The sequence below is a fragment of the Hippichthys cyanospilos genome, chromosome 3 (genome assembly GCF_059441005.1).
Source record: "Hippichthys cyanospilos isolate Australia breed blue-spotted pipefish chromosome 3, RoL_Hcya_1.0, whole genome shotgun sequence".
Classification (NCBI taxonomy): Eukaryota; Metazoa; Chordata; class Actinopteri; order Syngnathiformes; family Syngnathidae; genus Hippichthys; species Hippichthys cyanospilos.
Genome location: NC_142371.1, coordinates 30,359,678 through 30,374,292, shown reverse-complemented (window position 1 = coordinate 30,374,292; position 14,615 = coordinate 30,359,678). Strand labels below are relative to the sequence as shown.

The 14,615-nt window shown below is 39.3% G+C and overlaps 1 protein-coding gene across 8 annotated transcripts in view; it reads right to left on the bottom strand.

Annotated features, from left to right (window-relative positions):
- Positions 1–13,980, bottom strand: part of LOC148426805 (protein MTSS 1-like) — a 36,359-nt gene extending 22,379 nt beyond the window's left edge. For all 8 annotated transcript variants that reach the window (XM_088411085.1, XM_088411086.1, XM_088411092.1 and 5 more), the window contains exons 1-3: positions 13,540–13,980; positions 10,785–10,846; positions 4,343–4,416 (exon numbers count right to left, since the gene is read on the bottom strand). In XM_088411085.1, coding sequence (XP_088267211.1) covers positions 4,343–4,416; positions 10,785–10,846; positions 13,540–13,611 — 208 coding nt within the window. In that variant the 5' untranslated portion in view covers positions 13,612–13,980. The remainder of the gene's footprint in view (positions 1–4,342; positions 4,417–10,784; positions 10,847–13,539) is intronic.
- Between the last annotated feature and the right edge of the window lie 635 nt (positions 13,981–14,615).

Here is a 14,615-nt window from a genome sequence, read left to right as displayed (position 1 = left end):
TGCGGCTTATCCGTGACTTTTTTTTCTCTCTCAATTTTTGCTGGTGCGGCTTGTATACTGATACGGTTTATAGTCGGAAAAATACGTTATTTTGTTCAGCGATAACAGAGAACACAGCAGGAAAAAAAAAGGAGGGCCCAATAGGCAACAGCTTCCAATTGTAACGTGTCACAGAAGAGTGTTTATAATAACTGAAGGGCATTTCTTTAACTGTAATTTACTGAACAGGTCCCGAGTCTGTTATATTTAGATTTGTTTTCTATTCATAAAATAAATGTCATTTTTTATTCTGCACTTTAAGGGCAATGTTCAGGATTCACACAAATTAAAAGGTAACTGTTCTTAAAAAGAATGGAGCCTATATGAACCATGATGCTCTAATCCAGGGGTAAATTTCATGGCATCTGCAGGCACCAGGTAACCCCCAAAGATCATATGAGTAGCCCCAAGAGCCGTTCTACAAATATCTGACAAGTGATAGGACATTGTGATTTTCTCCGAATTTTACAAACAATTAAACATAAATTACATTTACATAGCATATTATCCTTGATTTTCATATTTACCACAGCTCTTCCATAATTATTGTGAGAAATCATTAAAATGATCGTTATCGTCGGATTAACTGGTAGACCTTAGTAACAATTTTGGGGAAAAATAATGTCCTAAAAATGATCCCGACATGCTTAGTTATCAAGAGTGTCAAATGGAAATTTAGCATTTTAATGTACAATTTTGTTCCAGTCCTCATTTTTGCATATATATATATATATATATATATATATATATATATATATACAGTCGGCCCCCGGCTTACGAACACCCTGATTTACGAACAATTCGCCTTACGAGCGTGAATCACGGAGATTTTTGTCCCCCACTTATGTACAAACCTTTCGCCTTACGAGCAATCCGATATGCCGACCGTTGAGTAAATGTGTTTCTCGCGTAACTGCGTCAACAAAATTAGCAGTTGCGTCATTTAAAACATCAGTAGATGCTTGTGGAAGTTGCGTGAACGCTATTGGTCTTACAACGTCACAGTGACTGTCTCACTCACGGTGTCTAAATATATTACCATTTAAGTGAAGTGTTTGTACAGCTAAAGGGAAAAACAGCTGACATGAAATTAAATGTGCCGATTGCAGGACAAAGAATTGTCATTGGTTTAAATGTGTTTTTTTTTAAAATTAATTGTCAATACATTCCAACCGTTTAAAAAAAAAGTGCGAATAATTATCAGTCAGTCACGGAGATGCCAATATGCTATTGGTCGATTAAGGTCACCCGGTCTCACTCACGGAGATGCTATTGGCCGGCGTCACACGTCAGTCACAGAAATGCCGATATGCTATTGGCCGAACGCCTTTATCTAGCTTGATGGCACAGGGTGGAAGGAATGAGAGAAAATAAGTGAAAAACGGAAGGGAGGAATGTTGTGAAGACTTTGCAAACTTTATCTGTTAGACATAGCTTCTAAAATTACCAGTAGCAATAAAGGAAGAAGTAAGAGGATGATGTTTTAGCATCTCCGTGACTTACACCTTGACTGAAAGAGTCACTCTGACATTGTAAGACCAATGGCATATCTGCTTCGCCGTATTGAGTTGGTCTCTGCTCCCCTAAGCTTCCACCCAGCTCAAGTCACGTCGTTCCAAGGGTAAAAGACATTTTTCCTTTATATTTGCTAATTAATGCAACTGTACAGTAGATTATGTCACTCAATCTCAATATATGTGTACAGTCGTGATGTTAATACCTAAGGCTTTTGCGCGCGTTGCACGCATTCACGAATTAACATGGGTTTGGATTGCCCGTTATACGAACATTTCGAGATACGAGCGTAGCCGCTGAACGGATTAAGTTCGTAACCCGGGGGCCCACTGTATATATACACACACACACACACACACACACACACACACACACACACACACACACACACACACACACACACACACACACACACACAGTATTTATCAATTGCTGTGGTGCTTGAGGGTGTTGTGCAAGTTTGTACTTGGCCAAGATCCCGTAAATCTAAGGCTGAGTGTATTTCTGACCATTTAGGTGGTTTAATTGCTTTCTGCAGTGATTTGTAAGTTTCTCAGGATGGGGTCGGGTCAAAGGGGAAGAACAGAAACTTGATTCACAACCATGCAAAGAAGTTGTACAGAGAACGGGATTCTACACTCTAAGAGAACAGACACTCTACACGCTTAGGCTAAAAGTGAAAAAAGGGACAGACTTTTCAAAGAAGGCATTGAGGCAGTGGACTAGTTCAGGATCTGAAGCTGCTCTGTAATAGAAGCCAAGTCATGAATTGAGCAGGGCACAGAGGAAAGGTCCTTCCTTTTTTTTCCAGTCAATGTAGTTCACTGGACACAGAGAGGGCTGAAACATCACATTCATTATCAGCTGTAATTTTTTCATGTATGTTGAAAAAAAAATGTTTTTACTAATTTCAATAGACAATAGGATCGGGTATTCAATACGATTCAGTAAGATTGCCTGTTGTGATGAGTATTAGCAACACCGAATAAAAAAAAGAGATGACTACGAAACATTTACAAATGTAAATGCTAATCTTAAGCACATGTGACACACACACACATGCGTGATGTGAACATGTCTCGAGCTGGGTCTGGTGTGTTCCATATATGGCGTTTAATAATCAGTGATTTGGCCCCGTTTTGGAATTAAAGGCCATATGGAATTCATGGAGACACACACTTATTACGACCGACGGATATGCCTTTATGTCGTCTGAGGTATTAGGTAAGCTATTTACATCAAGTCAACTGCATGCTTGGAAAGACCTTTTGCATAATATGGGCCTTCATTAAGTACTACAAAGAATTACCTGAAAGAGTGGTTGTCATGTGAACTGCTGAATTGTTCAAATGATCCCTCTTTTTAACAAAAAAAAAAAGGTTTTGTTTCTTGTGTTTCTGAGGGAGGGGTTAAGTCAAAATGTTCTTTAAATAATATGTTCTTTGGGGCACTACTACTCTAAAAACAGATTTGCGATTTAGATTACCAAAATACATTTTCATACATGTAAACTATCAAATGCGTCTTCGATGACATCATATTTTCTCACAACTTAACATTGAGTTTTCTAATCAAACTCCATCAAAGATAAAGTTTTAACAGAACCCACACAGTCTGGCGGAAAATGCTAGATGCATTTCAGCTTTTTGATGATAGTGCCAGAGTAATAACTTTCATCTCAAGTTCTTCACAACTATAAAAACAACAGAAGCAACGGCTGTCTCATACTGTATCAAAGTCAGCAGACTCGATAGATCAGCTTGTCAATCTTCAAAACGTCAAGGCGTTACAGTATCAGCTACAAAGGTTGCTGCTAGCTTTGAGAAATGATAAATGTTCTGCCAATTATCTGGTTTTATTTTTCTGAACCGCTGGCCATGGTACATTTCAATGTGAATGGCAACCAATGTGCGGGGATTCTTATGCTTTGTCTGTTTGGCATGGGGCTGGTAACTTTGTTTGAGAAAATGTGTTATGTGATTTCTTCACATTTGTATTGTTACAATTATTTGTCAAGTCGAACATTCAAGAGTGCGTTGCACCCACCAAGTACAGCATCCTTGACTACAGTTCTGAAAGTCTCACTTGTCAGATATGTAACAACAATTGTAGATTGTAGAGAATTCAGGGTACTTTGGTAAATATTTAAACTCTAAATAATCATATATAATCATAATCAATATTTAAACTCTAAATAATCATCAGTATTGTATGATTTGTGAACTGTAGGTTTGGATTAAAACCAAATGTAAATGCATATCTTCTCTCAGCTACAACAAAAAAAGCATTTTCTGTTCCTTTTAAAAAGCCAACTTGATAAAAACATTTTGAGAAATTGCCTTAGTGGAGGGAAATTGTGCTAAGGAGCAAGACAATTACATGATTTTGTCAGTGCACAGGCGCACATGCATGCACATACACAAATGAGAGCACGACAAAAGAGCCGATACACACTGACAACACAGTAACTTAATGGCATGAATTCGTAAAACCAAGTGTGTGTAACATGTGTCTGCTAGTCTAGATGTAGCGGAGTTTAAGTCAATGGAAGGAGCACAGTCAAAACAATGCCACAACGCCAATCCTGCCGCTAACAACAGCATAGTGAAGAATTCAATACCCATTTGGTAATGAACCAATTAAAAAAAAAATATTCCCAGCACTCTGGACAATAGAAGGTGGTTAATGTGTGTCAGTTGATTCAGGACTGCTGGGTAAATGTTTTACTTCAAGTTCCCCTGACCAAAGCACCTGCTAAATGCCACAAAGTAATAGCTTTGATTCCTACCTCTCGAGTTGGTGGCCACATCAGCCACTTTCTGAAAAGCATCCAAGAAAGCAGCCAAGGCGAAGACTGTGGCTCTACAAAAAGAAAAGAAACCAGTTTCAGTTACATCAAAAAACTTGCTAAACAACCCCTCCCAAAAAAAGCATCCTATTTTGCAGCCCAAGTGTTGATAACAATATTTAAATTAAAAGTGTTTGAAGGTGATTTGGGGTAAGCAATGACCCTTTTTCTCAAGACATAGTACTACTTTTTTATAACTTCTCTGTGAAGTCCCAGTTTACATGCACTGGTTAAAATTAATGATGCTTAATGCCCAATTTTAAGACTGATATCCAAACACACTCAACTCTTAAATAGTCACATATAATGATGCTAAGTATTGATACCACTATTACATTTGATACCCAAAACTCGAATAACACCGAATAACAATGACAAATTGCGTTAAACGAAAATACCTACCTATTCCAATAAAGCATTTTGTTTCAAGTGTCATTTATTTCAAATTAACTGCAATGTTCGATTCTTTTATTTTGTCATTTCTCGTTTGTGAGCCTAAAATCGTTTCAAGAGATGCCAATACCAGTACCGGCTGTCATAGCAAGTACGGATACTTTGAAATAAGGCTTGGTATCGGTCTGATACTTGGCTGACAACCAGGTGTCCAAGGTGTCCCCTGCCCACTGCCTGATGACTGCTGGGATAAGACACCAGCAAGCCTGCGACCCTGGTGGGGATAAGCAGCTACAGATAATGAATGGATGGATGGATGGATGGATGGATGGATGGATGGATGGATGGATGGATGGATGGATCAGCCTGATATAATAAGGTATCGGTACTATACATACCTAGTTATAATTTAATACAGTATTTGACCATTTGTCTGCATGTGCATTGTGGGCCAATTTATGTTCCTTCAAGCTCAATTAAAGTGTTTCAGATTCAACAAGGAAGAGTGGCTTGTTGCTCCTCTGGAACTGATGTAACTACTTCATATACAGTACATGTTCTGAATACTGTAGTTTCTGTTTAATAAACATATTTTGGACAGTATATTTTCACATTTTATTGCTCATGTGTGAAGGAAATCATATATTAGGTTGTTATCATTAAGTGCTTATTTCTTGTCTAGAATAGTGTGCATTGCTATCCATGTGTGCAGTCCTAGTTCATCTCGCCCCAGTCCTTAGATAAAGCTGTTGACGCAGGAAAGTGTGAGCTGGGACCTTGGTACAGCTGTTGGTGGCGCCCGACTGGCTCTTTTTGTTATGTCTTGTAATGTGCAATGCTTTGCTGAATGAATAAAAACCAGGCAGGGGCGCTTGGGCAGTTGAATTAGTGCCGGGGAACTCACGAGTTCGTTCGCCGAAGCTTTTTCCCCATGCCATGGTATAGAAAAGTCAATCTTGGCTGGTCTGAGTTACTCTTTTTGCTGCTCAGCAGCTAGGCTTGTCCTAATCTTCTTTTAGAGATTTCTCTGACATCATGTTGTTCCACATGTACTGTATTTTGTTAACATACTTGAACGTTCACTCAGGACATGTACCGTAGTTTCCCACATAAGGAAATTCCGTTATGAGGAAAGATTGGACAAGGCAAATCAGATTCCTTACTAAAGAATACTTACTGCACTTGTTTACTTCCGAGGTCCAACAAAAACTCTTTACAACAAACGAGACTTTTCATAACCACTGACAGAACACCACTTTTCTTATTGTACAAATAGCTCATAAAAGTGTAGTATTGGCTAATAAGCAGTTTGAGAGCAGAGTTTACCAAAAGATTCATGGGTGTGGCTTGACCAGGGGAAAACACACACACACACATACAACATAGGCATACTCAGATTCCTTTCTATTTAAAGTACAGAGCTGGCAGTGGGGACCTTTGGCCAACAGATCATTTAACCAATACTATGAACCTATGAACTGAATGCTCTGACAGTCTGATCAGTTCAGGCTATTCATGTTAAAGGGTTCCAAGGCATAGAAATTAGGCTATAAGGACACATCCACGATTTTTCTCACAGGAATTATTATCCTATTAACATTCTTACATCTTAAAAGTCGCAAAACACCTGTTCTTCTGAGAGATTAAATTTTATTGAAGCCAGTTTATAAAAGACTAGCCAAGCCAACCTTCACTCCTCATACACTGTGGCAAAGTATAGCAGAGTGCTCAACCTCTGACAATGATACATTGAGTGCTGCTGCCACTGTCTATTCTTAGTGCAGCAAAATGTGGAATGTAGCTGCGGTTCATTTGGATCTTGGAAAGAGGGTGAATTTAACAGCACATTTCAGAACCTAAAATTCAACCAACGCTGAGATGATAATTTATCAACTGTACTTTAGCCATTGCATGTAGGTTAGTTAGCAGTGTAACAAAACAATGGGATGGAAAACATTTTTGACTCAACAAACCGAATTGATGTTACATTTTAAAATAACTGCATCCTAATATCGCATTGTACAGCATTAAAGATTGTCATTCAGTTATATTTTTAGAAATTATTTCTGTAACGATCATCCCATTTATTAATCAGAGAAAATGTTATATGCCTTTTAAGTAGGAACATTTAATACCACTTTTACAGACCGATACCTGAACAAGTACGCAACTCTTGTGCCATCACTGATACTAAGTACCAATAGTAATTTTGGTAGACCAAATAACACCCAGCCCAAAAAAATGAAAAACAAAACAAGGACATCATTTTGCAGAAAGACCTATCTATTCCAATATAGCATTTTCCCTAAAATTTTATGATATTAATGGCATTTATACTATACAAATATTTCATTTCTAGTTTGTAAAACTGTTCCAAGAAAGCTGCCACCAGTAGTATCTGTAGATGCGAGACATCAAGCCTGCTCAGGTGTGGCAAGGCGAAAACAAAATACAGAACTTTTCCTTCTGTTCAAACAAATGAAGTCGGCTATGGGGTAAGTTTTCGGTTTTCGAAAAAGAGCAGGTGATGTTGCTAGTAAGCTATGGGCTAATAGTGAGTGAGTGAGTGAGTGAGTGAGTGAGTGAGTGAGTGAGTGAGACAGAGACAGACAGAGAGAGACAGACAGACAGACAGACAGACAGACAGACAGACAGACAGAGAGAGAGAGAGAGAGAGAGAGAGAGAGAGAGAGAGAGAGAGAGAGAGAGAGAGAGAGAGAGGGTTGTGAACATGTGCGGGGAAATAGACTCAACATAAAATGACAGAAGCCACAATGTATTGTGAATTGATACTCATAATAGTTGAATGGCTGATTTGAAATACTGCAATTGTTTCTTTAATATTGTTGTAATTTACTGAGAAACATATACTGAATATACTGTCTTTCTGTCCGTATGCTGATTAAACCTCAAAGTGATTTTATTGTTCAGGGAATCTTCCCCTTTACAAATGTAGTAATCCCTCAAGAGACACAGCTGAATCAGCCAACAAACAGACCAAAGGAGACTATGATTAGAAATCAGCAATATCACCTCTTTTAAGTTGTGTTGCACTCAAACCAAAATGGGCAGGAGGGAGAAAAACGCCATCGTTGGAGAAAAAAAAAATGGCTGAACACTGTAATTGGTTGATTTCCTAGGTGCTTTGCGAGAGGGGTGCGCAGGGGCTAATTACAGAGCAGTACCCCAAGGACATCATTACACACATAGATGTATGCCACATGCACTGCTTGCTAGCCACTTATCAGAGCCAACGTGGGAAGGTGGGTGTGTTTGACCGTGTGTGTGTGTGTGTGTGTGTGTGTGTGTGTGTGTGTGTGTAACCCAGTCCCACAACAGATTACAGAGTTCTATGGGTGGATTGGGTGTGGGGGTGGCTCTGCTGTGGTCAAAACTACTTCTTTTGCTAAATTGTAAGTGGCTACAGAAAACATTAAAGCAGACCAAAAAAGCTGGATAGAGGTTTACCATCAGAAGAAGTAGGAAGTGCACTCTTAGCGATGTGAACACTAATAAGGTATTCAGTATAAATGGCATCAAAACAGCTGGCCCATCTACTGCAACCCACGGCAGAGTGTTTAGTCCGATAATCATTAAGAGTTTGACATAACACAGTAGTCTGTACATACACATCAATACACTTTTTTTTAACAGTTCACAGTTTTTAACATAAAATGTGTGAAAAGGCCCAAGCCAAGTAAATATTGTACATGTTTCATATTCAATTTTACAATAATATAATTCAGGAAAATAACATTTAAAATGTGGGCAACATTGGATGTGATCAGATCCATATTAACTGTTTAAAAAAAAAAACACCTTGGCCAAATGCATACATCTCCTGCAGTTGGCTTATTTAATTGGAAGGACGACACAAAGAGATGAAGTGGAAAGAAACCCCTCATGCTAAAATGGTGCCTTGTAACTGTGGGAGGAAACCGGAGCACCTGGACAAAACCCACATGGACACGGGAAAACCATGCAAACTCCACACAAGAGAGCCAGAGCCTGAAGCAAACTGTGGACCTCAGAGCTGTGAGGCGGACATGATTACCACTCTTCCATTGCCCACCAGCCAATATAGGGCAGCTGGTTTATGGTACACGCAGATATAACAGAGAACACCAACACTGGCAACAGTTCCAGGACATCAACGTTAACATAACTACGTAGTTTGTTGCTGAACTGAATTGACAATTGTACATGAATTCATAGCAACATTGAGTTATTTGATTTGTGTATTGGGACCAACAGTTACAGTAAAAAGAATAGTCGGGCTGTTACACTGCAACATGCTACCGGGAATAACTTCAAAATAAAAGCGTACCAAGTCAATCATGTCCATATATCATTTGGTAAACTAAGGTTTATTTTGAAGTTGGCCTTTGCACCATGTATCCGACACGTTTTACTGTCATACTGAGCATTAACAATTGCTCCTGCAACGTTGACATACCATTTTTTTCTGATGTATACAAAAATAAGCAGGTATCTCGGGCAAGAAAAAAAAAGTCTTGCTTTCTTTTTTTTTTTTTTTTTGTAAAACGAGCTACTCAAATTCCTGAGGACTCATTTCACTCCAACCTGAGACAGACACAAATGAGTGGATTTCGCTGCTGATTTTACATTCATGACTTGCCCTTCAAAATGTATTAATCTTATCCCTGACTGGTATAGGATCTTCTTGAGTTTAATGTGACCGAAATGATGACACCTTCAGCTAACAAACATGGAGAGCTTCTTGTTTTATGGTTTCCACTGATACTGGGTCACAGTAAATTGGTTTATTGCAAGTCTTTATCTTATGTCGTCGGTATGACAAATCTCAAAGGTTTACACTGATAGAACACCATTCAGCTGTAATTGCAACGACTCAAGTACATTGGCCAAAATAAACCTTTCACCTGAACAGTCAGTGGCCACAATGTACTGTATTTATTACACTAACGCAGTGCACAGACACCTTACTGTCAAATAGGCAGTCATTAGCAACAAGACCAAAATTCTCCACTGATCTTAAGCATGACAGGGTCACATATTTAACCCCTAAATGATGGTAACTCTGGAATAACATATCACCACAAATCAGTCGTAACACTGATAAAACAGAGGAATGGAACACAGTGCAGCCGCTGGACGCTATTGTTAAGTTCTTGAGTCTTTATGCAGCTGTCACTACGAGTCTGTCCTGGAACACGAGGACACTTCCCAGGCAAGAGATCTGCTGTGCACTGTTAATCAGCCATAGTTACAGTACTTGGGTAACAAAAGGCTTTTATCTCAGCTGTCATGAGCTGTTGTGTCTATTGACACGTGGCCACTTAAAGCGACCAAGAGAAGTGGCAAGAAATGTCGGCCATTAGCAAAAGACTGGCATGGAGGAGTGCTAATTAACAGCCTTAAAGGGCTACTTTATATATCTAGTCATTTTCAGCAAAAATTTAACATTTTATCTATAATTAATTTGATATCTACTTACATGTGTACAATTAATACCTGTAAAAACACATTCTGTTACTTGAGGTTGATTGAAAATGACAATGTTCTCAGGGCCCAAGTAACTACTAATGACCGCCCACCTGTTTTCTGGGTTGGGTCATGTGACGCTTGCAAGCTGACCTGTTATTGGTAGTGTGCCTGTGCCTTGAGCACATGTGATGTCGTTGTCTGGTGACAGCAAATGGCAAAATGTGTTTTTAAAGTATTAATTGTATATGGACACATAGTAAGTTCTCAAATAAATTGCTGCTGAAAATGTTTGCCAGTAAAAGCGTCCCTCAAAAAGAACTAAGGGACAAACAGACAGAATGGGGGGAAAAAAGGGCATTTAGAGCTTCTGACAATGCTTGATGGTCAAAGGCTACCAATTTTGAAAATACTGTTTAAGGGGTCATTGGTGAGTCATTGATTCACTGGTGGAATGAATGTAGCACCGCAAAGTGACTAGCCATCATAAGCATGCAAATGGCTTGCCAAAGCAAAAGCTCACCTGAGCTGTGACTGTAGTTTGCCAGCCTTGGTGGTGAAGTCCTCCCATATCGGGTAGCTGCTCTGTGAACAAGAAGTGTTCGTGTCATTGCCATGTCAATTTCTAGTTACTTAACATTAGATAAGGTGCAGTTTAGTAGCTCATTCTAAAACAGATTACTTAAGTCACTCTCCAAATATACTACTTTACCTTCAAAAAGATAACAATCATGAATACAAATATTTACCATCATGTCCTGTAGAACTGCAAAATGGGTCACTGGCTTCTTTGGGAAAAGTCCCCTCACAGCAAAACTATTAATATTATGTCATAATGAGCTCAGCATCTAATGAGAGTCTAAATTTACCAAATTGAGGTCTCTGGCTCAATAGCCGAAAATAACTGAATCTAAACTATGGCAGGAAAATATGGTGTTCACAGGAGGCTGCAGGCTATGAAATGGAAGTCAGCAGTGAAACCGCACAAGATAAAGAGAGGCAAGGGCTTGACCAAATGTTTGCCAGTGATGTGCTACTACTGTCAAGTGCCTTAGGAATGTTATGTTATTCTGTCGAACATTACACCCAACAATGACTAGCCTAAAGCTCTTTCCATCAACTAACTTTTACCCTTCTACATTACATCACTAGCTGCTCCCAGAATTAAATAGATCCTACTGAGTAGGCACATTTGCAAAAATATGTTCTAGTTGGCTTTGGCCTCCCTCTTTTTTATGTCTATTTCAATCGTTAAGATTGCTTTTAAAACAGTTGTTCATATATTCATTATAAATTCATTGTCAGGTAAATATGCTTGTTTTAACGAATACTGGCGGACCTTTAAATATAACCACTCCAGAGTCGTTGTAAAGAACCATTGTTGATATCTCAATAACCAGTGATGCAAATACACCAAAATATATTAAATTAATATCTTATTTTTTAACGGTGATATCACCAAACAATGTTGATATTACAGTTTCATAAAATACACATCTGGGCTGTGTCACACACAAGTTCAGATTTGCCCAACTGCAGTGAGAGAGAGTCTGACTCGCTCAAATTACTTATGCTTGCAGTACTCATCGCTTCTTCTTTCATGAAGGGAAGAATAGACACATTTACGGGCTGTAACTATAGAATAAACTATGGATCTGTATTTTCGTTGTTGTTGTTGGCCCAGAGGTGCAATGAGACATGCTGAGAACATGCTGTATTTTAATCAAACAGACAAATGTTGAGAGAAAGCCAGACAATGCTTCAATAAAAAATGTGGAATATCAATTAATGTATGAAACGAACAACGTTGGGACACTTTTGATACTAGGGCTGGGGGAATGCTCTTAAAGAGTCCTATCAAACACGTGGCTCATCACAAAGTCTTCATCCATGTCCACCTTCCACAGAAGCTTACTGTTGTTTTGCTTTTGTTTTTAACTTGCTCCTGGTGTCTTTTGCACAACATGTCAACTCACTCCTCTCTCGGCAAGTGCCCCCAGGAAAACGCTCTACTGTCAGACATGTCGAGTGCTGTCATTGCAGCTGTCACTAGTTTGCTGTTGACTAGGGAATTTTGCGTACTATGCACCACATGCATGTGGCACACCTCATTATAGTATGTATGCGCATCACTTGAGCATTCTCTGTGCATATGAGACAATGCGTCGCCTTGTGCAGAAATCTGGCCCCTTATGAAGGATGAGGCCCTATGCACAATTTGTGTTTCGTGCTTGGTCAGATATGGTATGCCGTTGCTGGCTTGCTCGGTGATGCAACTCCAACCTGCATGGCTAACATATTTACTGTCGCTTTAAAAGCTAATTTTCTTATTTTTGTTGGTGCGCTATAGCAATTCCTTACAATCTATTTTAACGATGTGTTATGCAACATAATCGTTGTTTCCAAACTTTTGAGTGGTGCTGTACCAGTTGTAAAATGCTGACCTCAATCCAATTGAGATCTGATGGCATGGCCTTAAGAAAGCTAGTGACATCAGACAATCCAGGAATCTTTTGCTATATTGCAACAATTTTTGATGAGGAATGGTCCAAAATCTAACCCCTATCTATAGGAAACCTTTGAAATAGGTTATTGCTGACAAAGGAGGGTCCACCAGATTGGAAATCCAAGCAGTCTTACTTCCCATCACTGTTAACATGTAATTTTCAAATAAAAAGAAGGAAAAAAATGTTTGGGTTGATTCTGTTATTTAAGTGAAAAACAAACCGCATTTTATGACCAATACGAAGCAAATTAAGACACCCAAATGTTTTCCCATACATTTTCCTTCCAAGTGTAGGTGGCAAATCTTTGCGTCGAATCAAACGTGTGTGATAACAATTGTTTCGACCCCCCTATCCTTAATGTCACCCGCTTTAGACCGGGCGGACATTGCTCCACTCCGACGGTCAAATTCTTTCCATTCCATCGGTGCAAGTACAGCAGCTGAGACAGCAGCTAATTGGCAGTAAAAGTAATATGTTAGAAAAAAAAACAAACCAAAAAAAAAACAAATAGACGCCCTTTTTTCACCTGTCTACCTCCAAATGGATCTCCTCCACCCCCAAAAAACAATAACACACCTGTACGAAATGTTTCATTTTAAACATGGGGGGGGACCCGCCTACCCACATAATGTTTTAAGATGTTTAAAAGATAAAACAACACAAAGGCTCACATTAGAAGTGAGCAAAATATACTCCGGGAAATCATCGACACCACACAGAAGTTACACCAGCCTGCTCTGTTGGAACATGTAGTATAATCGTTAATCTTACCTTCATGTCTCCGATAAGAGTTTGGAAGAGTCCTCCGAGCGCACTGCAGTCCTTCTCGATAACAGCCTCCATTTTTGAGACCACCTCCGAGTGATCGCCTCCACTTTCGGAGTCCAGAAGGTGAGGGGTGAAAAGTCAACCCGAAAAACAAAGAATAACCGAGAACCGAGCGAGAACTTGAATAGCTCTTGCTGAGAAATGAACAAGCGCCGTTTCTACTATTTCGCCGCAAAGTTCAAGACTTCCCGGTGCACTGTTCAGTCCGAAGAAACTGTTGGAACAAGAGTGACATTTAATTCCCAGTACCGTCTCCGCGTCGACTGCTTCAGAGCCATGCTAAAACACAAAACACGTCAAGTAAAGCCGAAACCTAAGACCGGCAGGTAACCAGTGGAAATTCAGCGGAATGTCGTCCCTTTGCAAACACCTTCTGACTCAGGCGGTTGAACAAACACCAAGAGCAAAAACATAAAAAGCTAGCGACAACCCGGAGAAGTGTGCTTCCGGTTATTTTTTGCGACACAAAATAAAAGCATTATTATAAAGCATTACGAACATCCATCCATTTCCTATAGCCGCCTCTCCTCATTTAGGGTCGGCGTTGAACGTTGTAATCGAGAAGCAAAATTAAGTTGTGAAAGTTAAAGAAAGTAAAGAATGGATGAATCGATGTTGAAGTGGAGGATAACCAGTTCAACTGTTTTCAACAACAGGCAACGAGGCTACAGTTTGCCCTGAGTTACTCGGCAATTCTAGACAAATTAAAAAAATATATACTTTAGAGTCCTCTCATTTGTTAACTGCTTCGTTTTTCGTTGTAGTGCAAGTTTTACCGTACAAGTGCTGCGTCTGAAAAATGAATACCAGTTAACATTTAGTGACATCTAGTGATCAAAAATTGAATGACAACGACCACAGACTTTTCCCACAAGTATGAATGAGATAATGAATCTCAAGTGCCCCAACGCAATGGAATCGCTCCAAAGTATGAACGTGGGGGAATACTAATGTTCAAGTTTGAACAAAACAGCGTACTGTATAGATTTATGTAAGTTGTACAGACACAACACACACAC